The sequence below is a fragment of the Dreissena polymorpha genome, chromosome 9 (assembly GCF_020536995.1).
Source record: "Dreissena polymorpha isolate Duluth1 chromosome 9, UMN_Dpol_1.0, whole genome shotgun sequence".
Classification (NCBI taxonomy): Eukaryota; Metazoa; Mollusca; class Bivalvia; order Myida; family Dreissenidae; genus Dreissena; species Dreissena polymorpha.
Window position 1 is genome coordinate 38921071 of NC_068363.1, and position 23501 is coordinate 38944571.

The window sequence follows — 23501 nt, forward strand, 5'->3', positions numbered from 1 at the left end:
GTACTCCGGCTCCCCCAATCAAACGACTTAACAAGATTACAAAACTTAATTTAAAATCTTTCATTGACATTTAAATAACTGGAAAGTGCAGCTGTCAATCATAATTCTTATAAACTTATAGTGAAGTATAACATGTTAATCAGATATGTGTGCCTCGCCACAATCAAGGTCTACACAACCGACGGACTTAGGCGCGTGGACCTCACAAACTTCGAAATACACACACAAGTGGTACTTTTAACCAATGTTAAATACGCCGCTGTCCAAGATAGAATGTCCCTATTGTAGGCCATTTTCATTATATGATTCACGCTCTGTGAAAACAGGGCTTAATGCATTTGCGTAAATTGTCGCCCCAGAGTACCCTTTGCAGTTTGCATGCTCCAAAGAATTCGTGATCAGCAACATGACGGCATATATTTGTTTACTTTTAAAATTATTTTTTTATTTTCAAACAAGGTTATGTTTAAAATGTCACGGACATAACATTCCGCATCTATTGCTTCACTATCGTGTTCTTAATTCTATCAAACAGTTCTGCATTATAAAAAACGTATACACTACAGTTAAAAACAAAATCACTCGCGTTATGCCAAAAATGAGTCTGGGATTGAACCCGGATCGCCTTTGTGAGAAGTGTGTATACCAACAACTGCGGTGAAAGGACATGCACGTGCGTAACCCTGTTTTCCCAGAGCGAGGCTCATTTTGTCTTTCAAATGAATTGTGCTGCTGCAGTACTCATTGGAAAGCATTTCGTGACAGCTGAGATATAGATATAATAGGGTCGGGTGAAAGGAAAACATGGCTAAATGCATGAGCGGTTTGCACAGGATACTCTGGGACGACGCTTTACGCACATGCATAAAGCCCGGTTTTTCCCATTATGCGACTCATATCTAATGCAGGTGTTTCGAGTTTTAAATAACGTCGGAAAGCGAAATAGGTTTGCCGAATGGTTTCCATGGGTGAATCTTGGCCCGATGTTCTACGACGCTGTCGTTAGTTACGAATCTCTGACGACATTATCAGTGTGTTCTTTAAAACAGCAACCGGCATTGATTGCTTTTAAAATCGTTGATTATACACTGATTGATACACAGGACAAAATGCTCGGTACACTCTGGGAAAATGAGAAAACCCACGTCGGGTCCAGCGGCATAAAAGTGACCAGCCAGGCAGCCTCAAACTGTATGCGGATTCGGTCAATATACGATTTGAGGCTGTCTGTCTGGTCAAGAGTATATCGAATGGCATTTGTACGCAGTTATTACTTAGTTTACACTGCATCCAATAACCAAAGGGTCCAAAGATGGAACGGCCGACGGTTATGACATTTGTCCTGCCTTTTCTTTACATCAGAGTGTGCAAGGCTAGTATCAGTTTTAAAGATCAATATCTTATTTCGAAAGATGCAATCAAAAACGTATGTCACGCAGCTTCTAAGAAAATCCCATTGGCCCAAATGCAAGTGAACTCGGGTATTCGGCAGTGAGATCTCTGTACTTCACTAAATGCACCACACACTCTCGTCTGTCAACGTCGCTGCCAATGAAATACACATACACACACGCGCGCGCGCATGTTGCAGGCACACCTAGGAAACAGTTGATGACCACTAAAGGAATGGGCGCGATCGCGAAATGGCTTTTCATCCAGAAGGGAAAGATAACGTTTTTCATATAGGCACTACTTTCGACAATCAACACATGAAGCAAATACCTTTGAGTTTTTTTTCGCCATAAATGAGCCAGTCGGGATGCAGCGAATATCTCCGGAGTCGTCCGCGAATTGTGCAAATTAGCATTAACAACCAGGCATACGCGCATTCTCACAATGTCCACAACTCTTTTTAAGTGCACTTAGAAAAAAACAACAACGTTACTTTAATTAGAAGAAAATGTGTTGGATTTGGACGAATATCGAATTTAATTCACTCGTGATCATAGAAAACATATATTTTCTGTGATCATTCGTGAATGACAATCGATATTCCACCGAAACCAATACATATCCACTATGAAATAGTTGTCATCGAACCCGGAACACGTTAGCGTTAACAGTACTCTGCCGATTGTCAACGCCTTGTTATAACTACACGTATTTTCCAAGTTATAGACGAACAATTTAAGAAATCAATTAGTTATTTTTTTCACAATACAGCATAACAAATAGGTTTTTGGATATTGACAGCAATGATTAACGAAGGAAGATGGTGCACTTAATCAAGTACAATATATTGTCTTGGGAATCCTCAGTTACATAATATTATATGCGTTTAACAAAATCAAACACAAGTGTGCGAATCCATAGTGTTCTCGTTACCGCTATTTTTAACATGATTTGTATTGCATTTACACTATGTAAATTTGCAAGTCTAGACATTTGAATCAAAATATATGATACGATCACGTATAGTTATTAACACGTTTTAATAAAATCATAACACATATAGGCAAACATTATTATTGAACGTGCTATATAAAACTTTGCTAATTAAAAAGTATTTAAAACTTTGAACAACTTTTAAACAAATAAAAATATACTTTTATTATTAAAATAAGATTAAAAAACACACAATTATTCAGCAAAACAAAACCAGCCTTTTAACAATTTAATAAGTATAAATGGTAATTATCTATTTTACTTATAGTTGTCTTGTGTTAAAAGCTGTTATTTCTCTTTCCTGGTGCATTAAAGGGGCCTTTTCAAAGATTTTTGCATTTTTGAAGTTTGTCATAAAATGCTTTATATTGATAAATGTAAAAATTGAAAATAAAAGTCTCCAGTGAAATATCGAGAATAAAATTAACAAAAAAGAAAAAAAGTAATCCTCAACAGGGCTCGAACCACTGACCCCTGGAGTCCTGGAGAAAAAGTATAACCCATTTAGACCACTCGGCCATCCTTCCTCATGCAATAATAGATGTATTTTATACTTAATATAAGCAATCCTCGTTGTTTCACAAAATTTAACGACAACAACAAAACTCTCAAAATTATTTAATTGTTTCGCGTTGCGACGCTTTATAATTTTCAGGTTTTTAAATCGTCAACAGATGCATATATTAGCTATTTTAGAGCAGGGTAAATGCTTAGTATTACTGTTACCTCACAAATATCATAACTAAAACGAAAATTTGCGAATCTTAAACAACTTTTTTCAATTGTGTCATTTACCAAATCGTGAAAAGGCCCCTTTAATTCACACGTTTTATCTACTTATGTAACACGATGTAATTAATAATTTAGAGAATTTAATTAATAAACGTGTTTTTAAGGAATGTCTATTAAGTAAATAGTATGTATACTTTTTGAAAACTATATTTACAAATAATAAGGTAAAGTTTTTATTTTATATTCCTTTAGCTTAACAGGCATAAACCTTTATAACACATTACATGAATAGTTGCATTATATTATAGGCAATCTTTTTGTACTTAAAAATTATTATGAAGTTGCCACGTGTGTTGACGTAAATGGACTCAAGACAATATATTAATATATACACTATATATAAAATCATTGATAGTTGTTTGTGCATGAGAATGTTAGTAGTTTTGGAAGTATATTAATTGAAATTTATAAGTTAGCTATTAAATTAATGACAAAACTTAGGTAATATCATACACAGCGTTGTGAGTATTGTCTTTATACTTAATATGTTTCTGCACGTGTAACTTGTTTGTAAATGTATGTATATACGCATACCTTACGCGTGTCATTGTTTAAAAAAAAACAGTTCCGCACATAACATATGCACACAAATTTGGTATTTATCATTGTATAATTATTGTTCATTCAAATGCTACTTTTTGTTCTATGTATATTAAAAACTACAGGTAACATGTAAAACATGCATGTAATTTGTACAGCAGATTCAAAAGCTATTGCTTTTAAAACGTGTAGTCTATAATGTGTATTATGTTGTATTTTATTAATCTAAATGCTAGATCTTGTTCTATGTTTAAAATCCGTATTCTTTTATATTCTCAATCATTAATATATGCCTACACTAGTAGCTTAAAAACTCGATTTACCACTCAAAACGTTATTCATCTGTCTACAAAATGCAAATAACTACAAATTCTTTTTCGTTAATTAAACAAGAGTTATCACTTTAATGTATCAAAAGAAGAGGATACATTTATATTAAAATTCAATATATTCTTTGATGCATCATTTTTTGTGTCAAATTTTGTTTTCCAAACTAACGCTACACAAAACCAAAACAATTTTGATATCTATAGTATAAGTCGCATAAAGTAATATATAACACTCTTTAACATATAACCTACCCTTTAAGATTCCTTAATGGCAAACCATACACCATGAATGACACAGATAACCATACTATTCAAATAACAGTTTACAGTAAAAATATATTACTATTTGATTAAAAATTCATGCTAAAACATGGGCGATCCAGCACATAAATGGAACTACATGTATAATATTAACGTTGAACGTGAGAGGTTTAGGTAAAAAAGATAAAATAATACAAGTGTTCAAATGGCCAAAAGGTTTAAATTACTCGATATTCATGTTACTAGAGGCACGTTTATTTTTTTTCTTATTTTAAAAAATGGAAACATGACTGGCCTGGTTGGTAGAGATATCTGTTTCACCCAAAAGTGACATGGATCTATCTTACTACACTGAAATAACAATTGTTCCGCGGTCGGAGATATATGCCCCCCGAACAGGGCTTTCAAGTTGTGACCCCAATTTCAATAGGGGCCATTTACTGTCCAAGGCCAATGCTCATGTGATGTATCAAGCCAATCGGTCAATTCGTTGATGAGCTATTGAATGGAAACACTTTTCACACTTATTGAGACAGTGACCTTGACCTTTGACCTAGTTTCCCCAATTGTGATAGGAGTCATCTACTGTACAGTGCCAATGCACACGGAAAGTATCAAGCTAATCAGTCGATTCGTTGACGAGTTTTTGATCAGAAACGCCTTTCCCACTTATAGTGCCAGTGACCATGACCTTTGACCTAGTGACCCCAATTTCAATAGGGGTCATCTACTGTCCAAGGCCAATGCACATGAAAAGTATCAAGCCAATCGGTGAATCAGTTGACGAGTTATTGATGGGACACGATTTCACACTTAAAGTGTTACAGTGACCCTGACCTTTGACCTAGTGACCCCAATTTCAATAGGAGTCATCTAATGTCCAAGACCAATGCACATGTGAAGTATCAAGCCAATCGGTCAATTCGTTGACGAGTTATTTATCGGAAAGTATGTTCACACTTAGTGTAATAGTGACCTTGACCTTTGACCTAGTGACCCGAATTTCAATAGGAGTCATCTTATGTCCAATGCCAATGTACATGTGAAGTATCAAGCCAATCGGGCAATTCGTTGACGAGTTATGGATCGGAAACTCGTGTGCCGACATTCAGACTGGTCTTCCGACATTCAGACTGGTCTACCGACATTCAGACTGATCTACCGACAATCAGACTGGTCTACCGACATTCAGACTGGTCTTCCGACATTCAGACTGGTCTACCGACATTCAGACTGGTGTACCGACATCACAGCCAGCAAAACAATATACCACTTCTTCTTCGAAGAGAGGCATAATAAATGAAAGCTTAATAGCTGTAGACATTAAAATTCAAGATATAAACATCACACTTATTAACATTCACGGGTAAAATAAATATGACACATATGTTTTTGAAAACTGAATAACTATTTATTGTCAAATGCTGATATTGTATAATAGATGGTAATTTTAATACCGCCTTAACGGGACTTGATAAGAAAAACGGTAATTATAATACCCATACAAATTGCAGAAAACTTCTTAATGACTTAATGGTCATCAATGACCTCAGTGACATTTTAAGAATAAAACCACCAGACATAATCCAATTCACTAGGCATTCTAACTGTAAATTATAGGCTTGACTTTTTCTTGATATCTAATAACTTATGTTATATTATATCAAAATGTAAAATATAAAATTAAACCTGGAAATAACACAGTTGACACTTATGTACAGTAAAATATAGATTATTTACTTTTATGAAAAGGAAGTGGATACTTTAAAACATGCAATTCCATTTTACCAGATGTCGAATACCAAAACAAAATCTAAAAAAAGTATCAACGACATAATACATTTAAATAAAAAGTGTAATGCAAACACAATGTGAGAACTAATTAAAAGTTCGATTCGTAATGAAACAATAACATACTGTTCAATAAAGCATACACAATCGAAAAAGGAAGAATACATTTTCATTTCTGAAATTAAAACACAAAATTTATAACATGTAATTCTACTAACTTAACAGAAAATATACTACAAAAAATAACAACTAAACAACAAGAACTAGAACAAATATGTGACAAAAAGATGCATGGATATATTTAAAGATCAAAAGATAATCAAGTAGACGAAATTAAATGAAATGAAAGGAATTCGGCATACTTTGCAAACCTGGAAAAAAAGATAAGCCGAAAAGAAAACTATTCATAAACTGATTGTAGATAACACAGTATTTAAAGATAAAGACATAACATTAAAAGCAGACGAAAGCAATTATGAATCCCTTGATAAACAAAATTACTTTGAAGAAAAAGCTTCAGATTGCTTCGCAGGACATTTTAATAAACAAAGTGAAGAAATATGAAGGAAAACTTACGGGTTATGTATGTGGATGTGTATTATGAGGAATGGCGACACATAAAAGCCCTAGCTCTGACGGACTTACTATTGAATTTTATAAAATATTTTGGCCAACATTAAAAGAATACTATACCAGATCAACAAATTGCTCTTAAAAACAGGGTATCATTACACTTATTCCAAAGCTTGATACAAACTTGGATAATATTTCATTGGCGACCAATCAGTTTATTTAATATCAATTGCCAAATTACAATTAAGTGTATATCTTACTGTTTTAAACAAGTCTTGAATCAAAAACTAAGTTATGCCAAAACTGGTTTCCTGAAAGACCGATATATAGGTGAAAATGCAAGATTAATATTTGATGTAATTGACTATCTTGAAATTAACAAGAAACCGGGACTGTTGATCTTTGCAGACGTAGAAAAATTCAGCCTTATAAAAATAGAGGTCTAAAAGAGACATTCATTGTGTGTTTTTTTGAACGCCATTAAAGCGGGCTGGGTTAAACGATTCCTAGATAAGACAATCATGGCAAATGCAAACTCCTGCTACAATAAAAACTTTCAACATTTGGAACCAGTCTTATATTTGAATGTTACTTAGATAAAACTATAATAAAAAAAACGTAAGCAAAGATCATTTATTATTGAAAGCTCTGCTTGTCGCATAGCAAAACATAAAAAACCTTATAGTTCACAAAGAAGTATTCCTATATGTAATTATGTTATATGGAAGAACAAAAATATAAATATCAATAATAAATATGTTTTTCTAATGAACTTGTACAACAAAAGTAATAAAAAAATATAGGACATTTGAACATTTATCAAAGAAATGCATATTATATGTTTAGTGAAATGCAATTCTTATATAAAATACCACTTATTTTTTTAATTATTATTCACTTTTATCCGCGACTCCATACGAATTTAAAATAATATTGCATACGCATTTATATATTAATAGTTCCCGAAAAAACAATTGTGATGTAATAGAGAATATCAAACAAAGAAACAAAACACTTTATAGTATACAACAAGAATCACAAAATAAAAATGACAACAGTACTGAAATGGAATAGAAAACAAACAAACCATTGAATCTTAACGAAATTACCGACTGAGAATAATAATTATATACAATTCCATTTAAGTGAACAGTTCGTACACATAAATTTAAAACAAAATGCGGTGTGAAAGAGTGTAGTTTGTGCGAGTTTTGCCAATCAAATATTGAAACAATTGACCACTTATTTTGGGAATGCGCTTACATTCAACAAGTATGGACGAACCTGCAAAACTTTCTTAAAGATGTGAGTATTGAAATACAATCCAACAAATAAATCACCTTTTATTGGTATTATCGACAAAAATGTATACAGCGATGTTTTGAATTTTGTATAAATTTTAATATAAACATTCATATTTTACATGAAATGCATCTCAAACATCAACTCTGTTTTTAATGATTTTAACCCATTTATACCTAGTGGACTCTCCCATCCTTCTAAATGGGATCAATTTATTTCCAAAATTAGGGATGTCTAGTATATTTATTTCTATATTTAGAATATTTCTTACAGACATTCCTTCAAGTAAACAGCGTAGATCCAGATGAGACGCCGCATCATGCTGTTTACAAAGGCCTTTTTTCTAGACGCTAGACATAAATGGGTTTTAAAATAAAAATACAGACGGAAGCAGATATTGCCCTTATTAAAACAAGCATGATAAACAGTATCAAAAATTGAAACACATCAATAGATATGTTTCAACCAATATTATTTAGATAACCTCTTTAAATACATATGTGCAATTGCTTTCGACACTAGTATTTTTATGTATAAAACGTCTACAAAAGGTAAAACCAATTTAAGAATTAAGAGCGCTTGTATTATGCTTGAAAATATTATGTTACTTTTTCATAGACCGTTTGAACACAATAATGTGTATTGTGTACCTGCGCGCAGATGCTTGCATGCATGTGTGAGGTGTTTGTGTGTGTGTGTCGGGGGGGGGGGGGGGGTTGTTTTGTGTAACTGTGACAATATATATAGTTTATTTTTTTTCTGTACGAAGCATCTATCCCCAAAGATGAAGATTGTTTAAAAACGGAACAAGTATAGACCGAACTAATCTGAATGCGTCCATACATTTATATCTACATGTGTGGACACATTTTGGTTACAAAACATCTACCGTAAAAACACTTTGTTTATAAAAAAGGGTATGATTTAATCATAACATTATGCAACAATACGGAAATTATAAATACAAATTAATACTGTAGTTATCTTAATTGATGCGCATGGATAAGAGTTGTAAAATACCCAATTGCTATTTCAACGTATGATCTGCTGGAGTTTAAGGTTGTACAGCAACAACCCGTTACAAATGTTAATTTCAATTTTGTTTCTATGGAGTCCGGGGATGAACAAATTGTACACAAGACATAACGATATTAAATATTGTATTTGAAGATGTTGCTTCTGCCCACTGGGGGCTGACGAGGTCAAAGCGTAGTCCGTTTCGCTACGACGTCGGGTATATGTTTTACTACGAAAACATTGTGTAAATACACTACTTAATCAGGCGAGTTTCATATTTTCTGGTGTTTATGGAATAGAGAACGGAACATCCAGTTATGTTAGGCACTTATTTTAAATAACAAACTAATAACAAATGCGCGTAGTTGCAACCTTTAAGTTTATTTTGAGCTAAAATCGAAATATTTTGATTTGAAGCAATACATAAGGTGGTTATTCTGTTAAAATTACCAATTACGGTAACTTTAATTAAATAAAACTACATGTTACTTTGATTCATTGTACATTACACATTTTAAAGTAAAAAACAGGTTACGAACATGTGTTTTAATTATTCAAATGCTTTGTTTCAAAGGTAATTACAAGTCGCTTTATGTATAGGTTTCGCACAGAGTATGTATTGGTTGCGCAACGAAGTACAAATATAATGTATAGGTTGCTCAACGAAGTCTCTGTATCCATTTCAGGACATATCACATGCAGTTTGCAGTTACTGCCATTGCCCAGTGCAAAAGATGCCGTGCTTCACTGTGCGCATGAACATCAAAACGAAAAGGTTGATCCCGGTGAAAGCCGGCAGAGCCCCGGTATACCGTCACTACGCCGGCACTCACCGGGAAAATACCGGCATCAGACCCCGACAGAGCTGCGGCAACGCCCCGGTTTAACCGGGGCTCCACCGGGAAAGTATTCAAATGTTCAATACCTCTGGCATGAACCAGGAGTAAACGGGAAGGACCGGCAATGACCGGCTTGGCACTGGAAACAACCGGGACTACACCGGGAACAACCGGGACGGCACCGTCAGAGATCCGGTTTACTTATGCAACGTAGCTATAAAGGGACTCTGCCGTCATTCACCGGGGCTCTACCGGGGCGTTTCCGTAGCTCTGCCGGGGTGTGTTTGGGCCCCGGTGGAGCTAAGGTGCCGTCCCGGTTGTTCCCGGTACAGTCCCGGTTGTTCCCGGTGCCACGCCGGTCGTTACCGGTCCTACCCGGTGACTCCCGCTTCATCCCGGAGGTATTAAACATTTTAATACTTTCCTGGTGAAGCCCCGGTTGTCCCCGGTCGTCCACGGGTCATCCCGGTAGAGCACCGGTTCATCCCGGTAGGGCCCCGGTTCATCCCGGTAGATGCCTGATCACGCACTGGGGCTCCGCCGGCATCATATTGAGACTGGGCCTTTACCGCATTGTAACACGAGGTAAATTTACCGGCCGTCATGTACGCACTAAACAATAACCTGTGACAGAAACCCACTGCCACACCTTTACAACGATATATTGATTGTGCAATTGCGGATTTATGCCATTGGGGTCCTACTTTCCACACCTTACGGCTGTTACAGGTGTGGATTTTACAGGTAAAGTCATGTATACGAACATTAAATTCATCTCAAAATTAGTTGACGATAACCGATTTTCAAGAAAATCACTTTGATATATACAATGTAAAAATCAAAATCCGTATGAGATAAATAATGATCAAAGTTGGGACATGGGATTTACTTTGACATAAGCAGAGTTTCGAGATAAGCGAGTTGGGGATAACGAGAATCGAATGTTATTTGATAAAGAGTACCGTATGCTGAAAACCTATCGTCGGTCTCTATCAAAATGAACGTATAAGGGATTGTCACAAGGTGAAGATGCGTCATTTTTATTGAGGCCGACGACATTAGGTTCTTGACTCTCAACTGTCATCTTACATATGGACTTTCGATTTTAATCGTTTCCTTTGGCCTAGTCGTGAATTTAATGATATCATAATGTGCATTACCATGTCGACTGCATTTTTTTTAAGTGAAACTTTACTTCGGTTTTATAAATCAGCGGTATATTTCATGTTTAACCGCATAAACCAGACACATCTTGGATTATAATTTGATGTAACAGCCCTATGAAATGTCATTGTGCTTAAATTCAGAGTTTTGTTATTAGAAAAGCATAATCTTACATGTTTAAACACAATTTTCGACTAATCCGTTCTCGATGTCATGTGTATTTAAACAATGTTTTCGTAGTAAAACATATACCCGACGTCGTAGCGAAACGGACTACGCTTTGACCTCGTCAGCCCCCAGTGCTGCCCATCACTTCCTATACGAGCGTTTCAAAAAGAGAACGTGTGTGCAAAAAGTGCAAGTAAAAACGCAAAAGTAATATATATATAAATATAGTTTTCAGTGAGTTTAAGTGTGAAACAATTGAACATGTTGTCAAGTTGATGTCCTTGTCCAATACTATACGAGCTGTTATAATAATGCTAGATTTGAAAATGAGAACACATATCTAAAAATAATGTTTGCAAAAACGATATATTGAGCGTTTTTTTTTTATAATATTAAATCATACAAGTGTGCTTGAAGTTAGATTGCTCCTATATATAATAAATCCAAAAATATTAAATAGTTTACAAATATAAATAAATATTATTTATATTTGAAATTATGTTTCAAGTACGTCCTATTCAACGTTTCCAGCAGTTCGTGAGCCGAGTGTCATTGCATATAAATTAAAACCCGTTGCAACTATATCTATTGATCTGGTGAATAGCCCGAAAGTCTCCCAATGTGCCAGTCGGCCGGATTGTGTTTTGGCTTGCTATCTCGGGATAGCTTGTATTTACTGCCTGCTTTGTTCAGATCCCCTTCCATCTCCCAGCAGTGGCCGAGCAGGTTCAATGCAGTCGCCATATGGGATACCTCGCGGTTACGACCATGATCATAGTGGAGATCTAATATGCGATCATCAATATGCGTTGAAATATAGTCTTCGAATTTCGTCAAGACAACGATCTGTTTTTCCCGAATGCCGAGACCTCCGTACGTGAGGTATTGCAGGTAATACATGAACACGCGAGCATCTAATCTAGCCTCACCATACAATTCTATTTTTGTACGTATTGTTTCTCGATAATCAGGTGCAAATCTTGTTTTGGTCATTTCATACAAAAGCACAGGGGGAACGCACGGTGCCTCATTAGAAAGAAATATTATGCATAATGCAATTTTGCTTTCAATGTTAGGATTAGGTTTATTTTCAAACATCTTTCGGTGGTGTATGTACCGATTGTAATAACTGAAACACCGACATAAGGTTTTCATAGTGTACCGGGAAAACTGACGTTCTGCATATTCAAGAATAAATTTTGCCGACTGCAAGTTTCCAGAGCAGTACATGACAGATGCTAATTTCAGTCGACTTGAGAATCCATTCGTCTCAAGGGCCTTTTCGAAGGTTTCAATGGCATGTTTGTTGATTGAACAATCCTTTTTTTCCGAAGCAAGATTGCCATAGCTAAGCATTTCTGATGAATTATTGATTTGATTTGCGAAATCACCAACTTGTACCGATTCCTTGAAACTGTCCATGACATCTTGGTTAATCGAGACGCCGCTTTGAATTGCTGGGGCCGCTTTAATAGAGCCTCGAAAAGACAAAGCAGTTGTCAATATTTCCCTAGCTGCTTGTATTTCAAATGCATTCGCGTTGTGATAATTTATTATTTCTTTACATTTGTCAATCAGTGTGTTAAGCTGATCCTCAACAAACTCGATTGGTTTACTGATGAAGCAATGGAAGCAAAGCATAATAATATGGCACCACTGTATCCTTTCAAATGCGAGTTAACTGCAAATACATACATGAGCAATAAAACGTTGGTCAGAGGACAATCGTGTTGCGTTGCCAAGTTTTGGGAACCCATGAGAACATTCATCTATAAGTACCGTCGCCTTGTTGAGTACATGTATCGCGTGACGTTGGTCAGAGGACAATGGTGTTGCGTCGTCAAGTTTACTTTTTACGAACCCGCGTAAGTTGTAATCTATGAGCACCGTCACCTTGTTGAGTATCGCGTGACGTTGTGTACTATTTAGTTTACCGTCAAACAGATTAACGCGGTCAATGATATAATGAGGGCATACACCATCTTTAAGAAATGTTTGGAGCGTTTGAAGACAAAGTTTTAGTAACATTGCCAAGTTGCTTTCTTGGTGAGGGGGATCTTGCGTTCTTTCTAGTGTATAAAACAACACTGTTTTGCAGTGAAAACTCGTAAGTTCGCCTCCCTCGCCTCCCTGTTGACGCGTAATTGCGCGCTTGAGTTCTTTCAGCAATATATAACATTTCAGCTGGGTTATAGTTAAACTGAACATGAGTTTTCTTTCAATAAGATTTGGCGATAATCTCCACTCTGTGCATCTTATGTTCGAGCTTGTATTTCCTACCGGTACAAGGAACCACACGCAATGTTTCGCTTCCTCAAACAATTTAAGAGGCGGCCAATTACCCTGTCTGGGCCTGTTTAGCCACATCTGCAGTTCAGGAATGTCGCCTGATGTGCACAGTGCTTGCACAATGTCTATATCGTCGCTAAAACTAGCAGAAGGTCCAGCGATATAGGTAGATTTATCTTCGCTAAAAGATTGTAATAACATTTCGAAATGTTTCCTAAAAAACTCAGAGCTTAATAACACAGAATCTATTCCATCACTTAAGAGCATGCCATTGCAAAATGTTGTTTGTGATTTCACTGGTTTGGGCTTATCGCTCCTGTAAACCTGCAGATTAAAGTGTTGTGGATAATCCTTAATACAAAGCATCAAACAATTCAGCATTCCCTTTTTCCATGTTTTCGAATCCCCTCGCATGATATTAATACATGGTATACGACGTAAAATGTCTACGTCAGACATTAGTCTAAGCATTGTCGCCCCTTCTGACTGGCTGCCAAAACAGAAATGCTCGATTGATTGATTGTTAAGTTTACTAATCGTTGTTAAACCTGTCTCCATCATAAGGAATGCAATGCGCCTTGCCATCACGATTTTCTCTGTTATTCCTTCATCCTCTAATATTGTGGAGAGTAGTTTAGACAAGTCCGGGTTAATGTTGTCCATCTAAAACGAGACATGACATATGTAAGTTAATTTGGTTACGACAGTTATATTTTAAATAACATTTTGGTATCAACGCATTGCGTGTGCGCATTGTGAATAAGTATTCTTAATATATTTAAAGTAACTGTTTGATATGTGTTATCAATAGATTACATCCAAGTATTTTAGTTTAACAATATTGTTTTTCACATTTGATTTTTATCTCAAAAAAGAGCCCATGCTAAAGTAATGCACAACGCCGTTATATCAGAATAAAAGACTTACTTACGATGATATCAATTTTAAATGCACAACACATCCTTTCATGACCACTCGATTATACCGTTGTGTATAACTGCACATTTTCCAAATGCATATCCATTTTACAAACAGTAAACAACCATTACTTGTATACGGGTAAACATGAAAACAACAAAAATGTGCCTGCACACGGTACCATGTAAGGGGGTATACTTGACATTAACGATTATTAACTCGGTCTGAAATATTAGAGGCATTGGTTTAAAAATGCTTATCCACAAAAGGACGTTGAGATATGTAAATCAAATATAAAAAGTATGCCTTTCGTTTTCATATTAACACAATTCAAGAGCTGTTTCAGAAATACCATTCACATTTAAGCGCAAAGTCGGTATATTTCAATTTTGCCTTTTCTCTGAAGCAATAAAACTTACGACCAATTAAGATAACTTGTAACAACACCCCAAATCATCGCAATTATCACCATTACATGCCACTTTGCGACAGTCAGCATGCTTCATTAATTTCAGCTGTATCGCTTACGTCACTGACATCGATTGCATAACGACTGCCGAAAAGCGGCTGGTAAACAGAGCGTCTTATGTCATTTTAAGGAAATATTAAGCAGAAAAAAATGTGGATTTTTAAAAAATCGCCGTTTTCGGAAATGTGTCGCAAGAATTTTTATTGTGTCGCGATTGGCGCAAATGGCGATCGACAGCGGGAACCATGTTTTGAGATATGTAAATCAAATATAAAAAGTATGCCTTTCGTTTTATTGACACAATACAAGAGCTGACCCAGAAAAAAAAAACAGATATTGTATTATCGATAAAACATGTTTATAAAAGTATCGTTGTAAATGTGAGAAGGTTCACAGCAGAGTGATGTCAACAAGCTATGCTTGTTTCATGGCGGTCCCAAATAAGGCACATTATAAACATCTTATAAAGATAGGCCTCTATAAAAAGAATATCTCATTAAGAGCACACTTGGGCAATAAAAGCGCTCTCAAATTCATTGCATTCTCCCATTGAACGAGACATATCAGGTTCTCTTATGTTTGCTACAAAAGGGGCTTAGATCCGGTTGTATTGCACAAGTAGAAACTCGTTGTTTCAGAGTTTGGAAAAAAATATGCAAAATATAAATACAAACTTTTACTATATGAAAACTGTAGATGTATGGTGTCTTTATTCTCTGATTTGTTTCCAACTAAAAGTGTATTGCATAAATTGGAAAGTCGGAAAGAGGATTTGCATACAGGGCTCATATATATTTAAGGTTCCTTTTATAATCCTTCGATATCCTTCGATGAGCTTTCAATTGTTTTAATTGCAAAACTGTTAGTTCGTGTTGAACTTTTTCTTTTAAATAGTTATTTTAATCCGATTTCCATAAAACACACGAATATCTTATTCGCAAACTACTTAATGCTATATGAAAACTGTTAACTCCTTGAAATTGCTAAGCATTTTCCCGATTTTTCGTCAAGTGTCAAGACTATGAACAGGAAAAGATTAATCTGATAGGTATTAGCTGTTTTAGTTAATGTTGAGTGCGAGGTGCAAATGACAGTTATGGCATTGGTTCATATTTTATTTACAACGACATCAAAGCACAATGCTCTATATAGATCATGTAAATTTTTCCATTGTTTATCAGTCTATCAATAACCATTTATTGTAAACGGCTCACATACAGACGAAAAAGTGTTGTTTATTCATAAATAAATAATTGATGGAATCTGGAAATAATTTGATCCGGCAAAATGTTGAAAAATGAGAGCCTTTGTTCTAAATTCATACATCACAGTTTTGTTCCATGAATATAGAGTATTGTGTTGTTCGATCATTATGCTGTGGATTTTGATGAAAGAATTTCAAGCGAACAAGCTATTATAATACAAGTTCAGTTCTCTACTGTACAAAAGAATAGACATCAATTCAAACCGCAGAATCATAAATTATTACATGTAACTGAATCATGATTCAAAAGTTAAACAATATATAGATTGCAAACATGTAAATATGTAAATATGTAAGGCTTGCTCTTGGAAAACGAGGCTTCATGCATGTGCGTAAATTGTTGTACAAGGAAATACGGTGCTGTCCACACAAATCAAGGAGAATCTCCCCGCTTTAATTGTGTGTTTTTGTCGCTTAAAATGAGTCTCTTTTTTATGAAAAATCTAGTTTAGGCGGAAAGTTTTTACTCTCATAAGCCTATTCGCACTGCACAGACGTATCTTGGGAAACACTATGTACATGCAAAATTTATTTATAAAATGCTTGATTAAGTCTTCTCAAATAAAATGTTTTTAAGAAACACCAGGTTTTTTTAATGTTGGCCTTTTTGAGAAAATTTGGTCAGATTTTTTTTTTTTGGGGGGGGGGGCAAATGTTACTTTTTGCAATATTGAATCAGTGTGTAAGATGATGTAATTTTGGACACAAAAATCACTGCCACAATGGTTGTATCATTTTAACAAAGTAAACGCAAACTTTTTAAAGTATTAATAGTCTATATTAAAGTTATGAATCGTAGATAAATGGTATTATTATCTAAAGTGCTATCTTCAATATTCAGGACAAAAAAATTAAAACGGAGATTCATTAAATTTGAAAAAGGAGGAATATCAATAATATTCTTGGCGTTTACAAATGTCATGCTAGCTGGCATTTTTAATCTTTAAACAATAAGATATACGGAAAACAAATTTTGGGAGTCGTCTTTTGGGTGGACGAGTCGTCAAATACAGTAGGGGCGAGTTTACCATATTTTTAGGCAAGTTGGTATTGGGGTTGCCTGGAAACCGCTACATGCATGCGATGCCATGACACACACACATTGTGTCACTATTTAAAAAAATCTTTACGTAATAAAGTTTATTTATAAATATATGTGCAAGACAAACTTATCTAAATACATAAGTTATATGTTTCGGCTTTCAATTAATAAACTACAAGTATCAGGCTAATGCTTTTAAGTGATTTATAAACTTAATTGTGATAAAACACTAATGAACATGTAAGTATATGCATAGGACGTTGATGTGCCTGTGAACAAATCTAGCGGTCATTTATAAGAAAAGTAAAAAGATTATGTGTGTTTTGTTTTTGTTTAAATGATCTCAGTTCTCCTTAGTTCGTGATAAATCATATTTATTTTCGCGAGTACTAACGTTTATTTTTCAGTCGACTCGGTCTCAGCCGAAACGGCACTTTCATATACTTTCTGATCCCTGTTTTTAAATGGGAGAGTGAGTATTAAAGGGGACGTTTAACGTTTTGGTAAATTGACAAAATTTAAAAAAAATGTTTCAGATTCGCAAATTTTCGTTTTAGTTATGATATTTTTTAGGAAATAGTAATACTGACCATTAACCATGCTCTTAAATATCCATTATATGCATATTTTGACGATTTGAAAACCTGAAAATTATAAAGCGTTGTGCGACGCGAAACGAATAATTTGGAAATTTCTGTTGTTGTTCTTATATTTTGGGAAACTACGAGAATTGCTTTTATAGGTAAAAAATACATCCGCTCTAAGCATGAGCATGGATGGTCGAGTGGTCTAGGCAGGAGACCTTTTAATCCAGGACTCCAGGGGTCAGTGGTTCGAGCCCTGTTGAGGATTACTATTTTCCCTTTTTTATATTGTATTCCTGTTTTTTTAACTGGTATTTTTACGTCAAATGTTTAAATTTGTCAATATAAAGCATTTAATAACAAGCTTCAATACATGTCAAAATATGTTAAACGGCCCCTTTAACGCTTTGTGTGCTGTACAATCACGCGAAAACTAAACTTAACACTTAAGTCAACTCGGCGTCTTTTCTTTGTCTCTAGTCTAGACTACAAACGACAGAATGAGTATTGACGCTTTGTTTGCTGTATGAACATATTAACATATATTAGAGTAACGAAAACGAATACGTGTATTGTTTATTTTATATTTTAACATGCTTTTAAAGAGCTGCGAACATTTTTAATTAACAATATAAAAACATGCGTTACTTACTTCTTCCACGTTCGATGTGCCATGTTTCGCCATATTGTTTTCGATTCTTTTGTTAAGCTTAGCACTATTTTATTTAGACGGGAAAACACCTCGCCGGTGAGGCGAGTGACAGTACGAGACGGTTATAAAACATGTTTGTAGTACACAATGTATAAGACTCCAATGCATTTTACTATTAAACAATTGTGTATCGATCCCGGTACAATAAATTTTATATACTTTTTACTGATACATTTTAGAACTTATATCTCACGCACATGTTTAGATGTAGTAATGTATTTCGACAATATATTCGTCCATCAACAAACGCAAAGCCGCATTTAATACAATATGATGAAGCATATGTTCAACGGTCAACGGCTTATCTTATCTCTTAACTCGAGAAGACCGAAAGATAAGCGTATTCCGGATATAACAATCAAGTTTGAAGTTTGCTTAGTTTGCTTTTTGACAAAACACTAGATGAATGGCTACATGCAAGCCACGAAATAAAGGCATGTGACGCTATCGGCCTGATAAGTGTTAATATACTTTACAAAACACTTGTACGTCAAAAGTTCGGACAAACTCTTTGCGATATTCAAACCTGATCGCTGTACGTTACAGTGTAAATAAAAGCGCTGCAATAAATAGGATAAATAGATATATGCACACGAAGCATTTAGACGGCACGTGACTATATCAGCTTGATTAGTTCTTAAGTACTCTTAAACAAAGGATAAGTTAATAGCCTCGGACAAATCTTATTTGTTTGTTTTTTAAACACTGTTAAATGGGCACTGTACATTAAAGGGACCGTCAACCGATTTATTTTACAATTATTTGTTTATATTGATTAAAATATCACGACTGGTATATTACATTACTCGAAAAAAGGTGTTAAGTTTTCATATTTTCAGTATATTCGGTATTCAATTTTACTGGGTACAGGTATCAGGTAACTACCAGTTACTATAAATAACGCAAGCAAATTTATATCATCGTCACGTGGTAAACCCAGAAATGCAAATGTGCATGCGAAGTGAATTGTACATATTTTATATATAAAATCATCAATCTTCTTGCGTTATTTATAGTGTGTATATCGTTATGTCACCTATTTTCTTGATGTACTTTCGATTTCACATCGCGAAATTTTATTACCGAATATACTGAAAATATGAACTTTGTCAAGTAATGTAATATACCAGTCGTGATATTTAAATCAATATAAATCAATAACTGTAAAAAATACGGTATTTTAGGACTTTTCTTTTTTCGTCAATCTCGGTTGACGGTCCCTTTAACAAAGTTATTAAAATTTCGGAAGAGGACAAATGATCATGGGCGAATTTAGACGGCGTGTTACACTGTCAGCGAAGAAGCTATTGTGTTCTCAAAAAGCACGTGTTAGTCAACAGTCCGTAAAACTTATATCAGCTACATTTTTACACTAAAACATGGGAAGTATGTTGTAAGGTAATAGCATCGCTGAAGAGCACTTGAAGGGCTAAATCGGAAAAGACGATCACGCGAACGTGCTGCATTTAGACGTCACGTGTATATACCTTCTTGTAAGGGGGTTAGTCAGGTCAATATACACTTTGACCCCCCAAACACTTGCTGCAAAAGGTATTTTGACTGATCCTGGTAGGGTAGAAGGTACATAATTACATATCAAAAGTTTACCGAAATCCGACTTCCGGGAAGTAGTTTTTTTCAAGATAGCCGCCAAGATGGCCGCCAAAACATATTTATGTCATAAATATGTAACTATCCGCTCAAAATTGATTATTTTGTTGTCTATACCAAGGTTTTTGGTGTCAAAGAACACTTTAAGATCACCAGACATAGTATAAGTTTATTATGTTACGTAGAAATCTAACATGACATCCAAAAATAGGCACCACCACAATGAGAAGGACCGCAAGTACATAACTTTTGACTCAAAGGTGATGATTTGTTATGTCAAACACCATAGTTTTGGAGAAAAAGAACAGTTGGATTGAATTGATGATATAATTACGCAGTTGAGTAATCATGCAATACAATATATGACATTCCGCTGTCTACTGATACACCATAACCTTGTTCCATAAAATTTGTCTCAGGGCGTTAAACTGTCCGTGTCGTCCTCCTCTTCTTCAGTACAGACCTCTTGTGAATTGTTTGGATTGTCACAGTTTTCAGTTTGGCAAGGGCCACATACAGCAGTGCAGGGTAGTACATAGCGTCTGCAGCTGCATCGAGAGGATTTACATCCTACAGAACAGTTACAATGTATGATTTTCAATAGTTCGTCAGGTTAAGGATTGATTTGGGTCATGATTGGAATTAATTGGTCGTTTTCTTGTTTCCATCCCATTCAGTAGTTTTCATATTATTTTCCATCCACATTCACACCATGATTTGATAATATACGCGTTAGCTTTGACATACTGTTGCATGTTATGTTGGGGGAAGTCGCATAGGAGAATGTTTCGGCACTAGCCACTTTCTTTGTGAACATGTTATGGCGCAGCGATTCTAAGGAATCACTAGACTTTCCACCAAGCAGTTCCATCATCAAGCCTTTTCCAAGATTTGATATTTCCGCTTGAAATTTGTTTAGAAAGAGGAATAACTAGCGCATAACATGATAGGATCAGGTTTTTATAACTTTACAAAAAGCTGACTTTTTACCAATGCCGAAAATCCCTGAAGTTGAATCACAGCCTGTGTAAGCATAAACAAAGCTCAACTCAACGTTGTTTTTCAAAAGATTAATATTGTGCACTTTGTTCTCCTTTGACTGTTTGTTTATATCAGAGCGAAAGTAGATGGTCTTATGGTACCTTTTGGAGTAATGCAGTATTAAGATTAACAAATCTGTATCCTCGCCGATTAACGTTGTGGTGCTATGACGGGATCGTTCCACTGTTGCTTTAACAATATCTACTCCTGCATCCCCTGGTGAAACAATTCCATTACTACCCGTAATAGTCAGAGCTGTGCTGAGCAGAGCAACCATGCCTGGCTTGTTTTTGTCACGAGATAAAACGTCCACCTTTTTGCATGAACATTCTGTTTCTTTGGTGAAACTCACAATAGGGTTCACGTTTTTTCCTCGTCTCTGGTGTGTGTTGTCGTTGATAGAGGGATCGTCTTCGTAACCATCGAACACTACTGTCGCTTGTCCGTAATGCCTTAGAGTAAAATCTGAATAAGACTCGGCTATTGCGTTATATGTGTCGCCTTTTTTCCATGGTAAACGATGAAGTAAGGAGCCACCATTAAGCACATAACACTCTGTTTTTGGAATACAGTTCATCACAGCCTCACTTGACGCGTTTTCGGCATGATCTCTAATTGCCTGAATGATCCGAGGCTTGTCTGCTTTGCGAAGTATGTTCTTGGCTTCAAAGAGGGCAGAAGAATGGGGGCTAAAGTTCATACGACAATACGTCTTCAAGGGAAAGATCTCCAGATTTTGACACTACAAAGAAACGTTGGAACAGAATGGCAAGATCAATAGCACGGTCTTCAGCAATCTTAACAGCTTGTTAAGATCTTTAAGCTCTTAACAGCGAAGCTATTCCCAAGAGTTTTGGCTCTATCTTTTCTCTTAAATTTGTAATCAAAGTCCGACTTTCCTTTGATATCTCTCATGATATTGTTCCCAACCTTCTGAAATGCATGCACATTCACATCTGACTCAGCCACAATCCCATTGACAATGTTTCTCAGAGTAGGATCAGCTGTGTAGTGTGGGCAGTTTGTAATCTTGGTATGCATTTTCTCGAGATCAGAAGGATCTCTTTTGATGCGCGCCTCAGTCGACTCTTTGTGTTGTGGACCAGGCCAGGTCTGTGAAATCCTGCATTGCACTATTGTACTCAGATGTTACAGGTGCAGATAGGGTCCGAAGGTTTTGCATTTCCTCGGCCATCCCACTCCCGCGAGTTAGACCGCCTGCGCTCTTAAGAGACCTCATCAATGTTTGCTCAATGACAAGATCACTGCTTAGCCCAACCCAGCACTGGTTATTCCTACGAGCAACGTGAAAACCTTGCTGAAGAAAGTAATAAGCAGATCGCAGATAATTGAAGTGCCCAGCTGCAGCAAAGACGGATTGACAATCGGATACTGCATGTAAATGCATCAGTCAACACCCAGTACGATCCGCCTTGATCAACATCCTTGCTATGCTGACCATTAGCTGATAATACAGCCATAATTGGCTTGTCTTTGATGTTTGGGCAAGTTCATGTTTCTTCTTCTCCATTGCCGTCTTTAGTTTGATCAAAATCTTATTGAACATAGAGCATCTGCTATCGTCGTCTCGCCCCTAAGAAGGGAATAGTACAACTCCTCGGCTTGATCACGAGGTATCTGGAACTCGGGATCTTCCTGGGTCATTTCGGATATGAGCTGACGGTGAAAACTCTTGTCAAAAAAAAATTGTCCCGCAAAGCCCTCTGGACAGCCTTCCCTGTCAAAATTGCATTTTCCCCTTCGACAGTCTCAAGTATGTTTTTGAGACCGGTTCCTTCCATGAGGGATCCTATGGCAAGTTCATGAGTGTTTTAAAACAGCCCAACATCAGAACAATGTTTTTAGGCAACTACTTTGTGGTGCATCAATGATTATTTCGGCAGCCTTCCAATACAAGGGTTGGTCAAACGTTACAATTGCGGAAATTTTGTGCTTCATGGCAAGGTTGCAAACAAAGTCTAATGTTGACAAAATGCCCGATTTTTCCCCAGAGTACATATATTGATCATAGGCAAGAATTTGACGGACGACTGCCCAGGGTGCTGGCTCCCCTGTTGCAAAATATGCATCATTCCCTGCCAATTCGGCGTTGCCTGCCTGAAGCTGAAGGAAACTTCCCACAAAATATCGACACTCTTGTCATAATCCAGAAATCGCGACCGGTCCTCGAATACTACCTCATGACAAGCATGTCTTAGTAACCGGTACTCCAAGATAGAAATTTTTGTCTTATTTCCAGTGTTCAGCACTGAGGTCTGTTTTCGCGGAATCAGACCCATCCAATGAGAAGTACCTTTGCCATCAAGGGTGACAATATTGGGGTTGACATTATCTGCGGCAAAGAGAACAGACATCTCCAACGAATCTATATCACTACCCAGGACATAAG

General features: G+C 36.0%; 1 protein-coding gene across 2 annotated transcripts; it reads right to left on the bottom strand.

Annotated features, from left to right (window-relative positions):
- Positions 1-10066: 10066 nt before the first annotated feature.
- Positions 10067-18834, bottom strand: LOC127846662 (uncharacterized). Of its 2 annotated transcripts, none has more exons than XM_052378115.1 (2): positions 18380-18834; positions 10067-14113 (listed from the first exon to the last, which is right to left on the bottom strand). In XM_052378115.1, exons 1-2 carry the CDS (start codon positions 18410-18412, stop codon positions 12839-12841), a joined length of 1308 nt encoding a protein of 435 aa, XP_052234075.1. In that variant the 5' UTR covers positions 18413-18834; the 3' UTR covers positions 10067-12838. The 2 variants fall into 2 exon arrangements, with proteins under 2 accessions (XP_052234075.1, XP_052234076.1); XM_052378116.1 differs by having other exon boundaries at positions 18380-18827.
- Positions 18835-23501: the final 4667 nt, after the last annotated feature.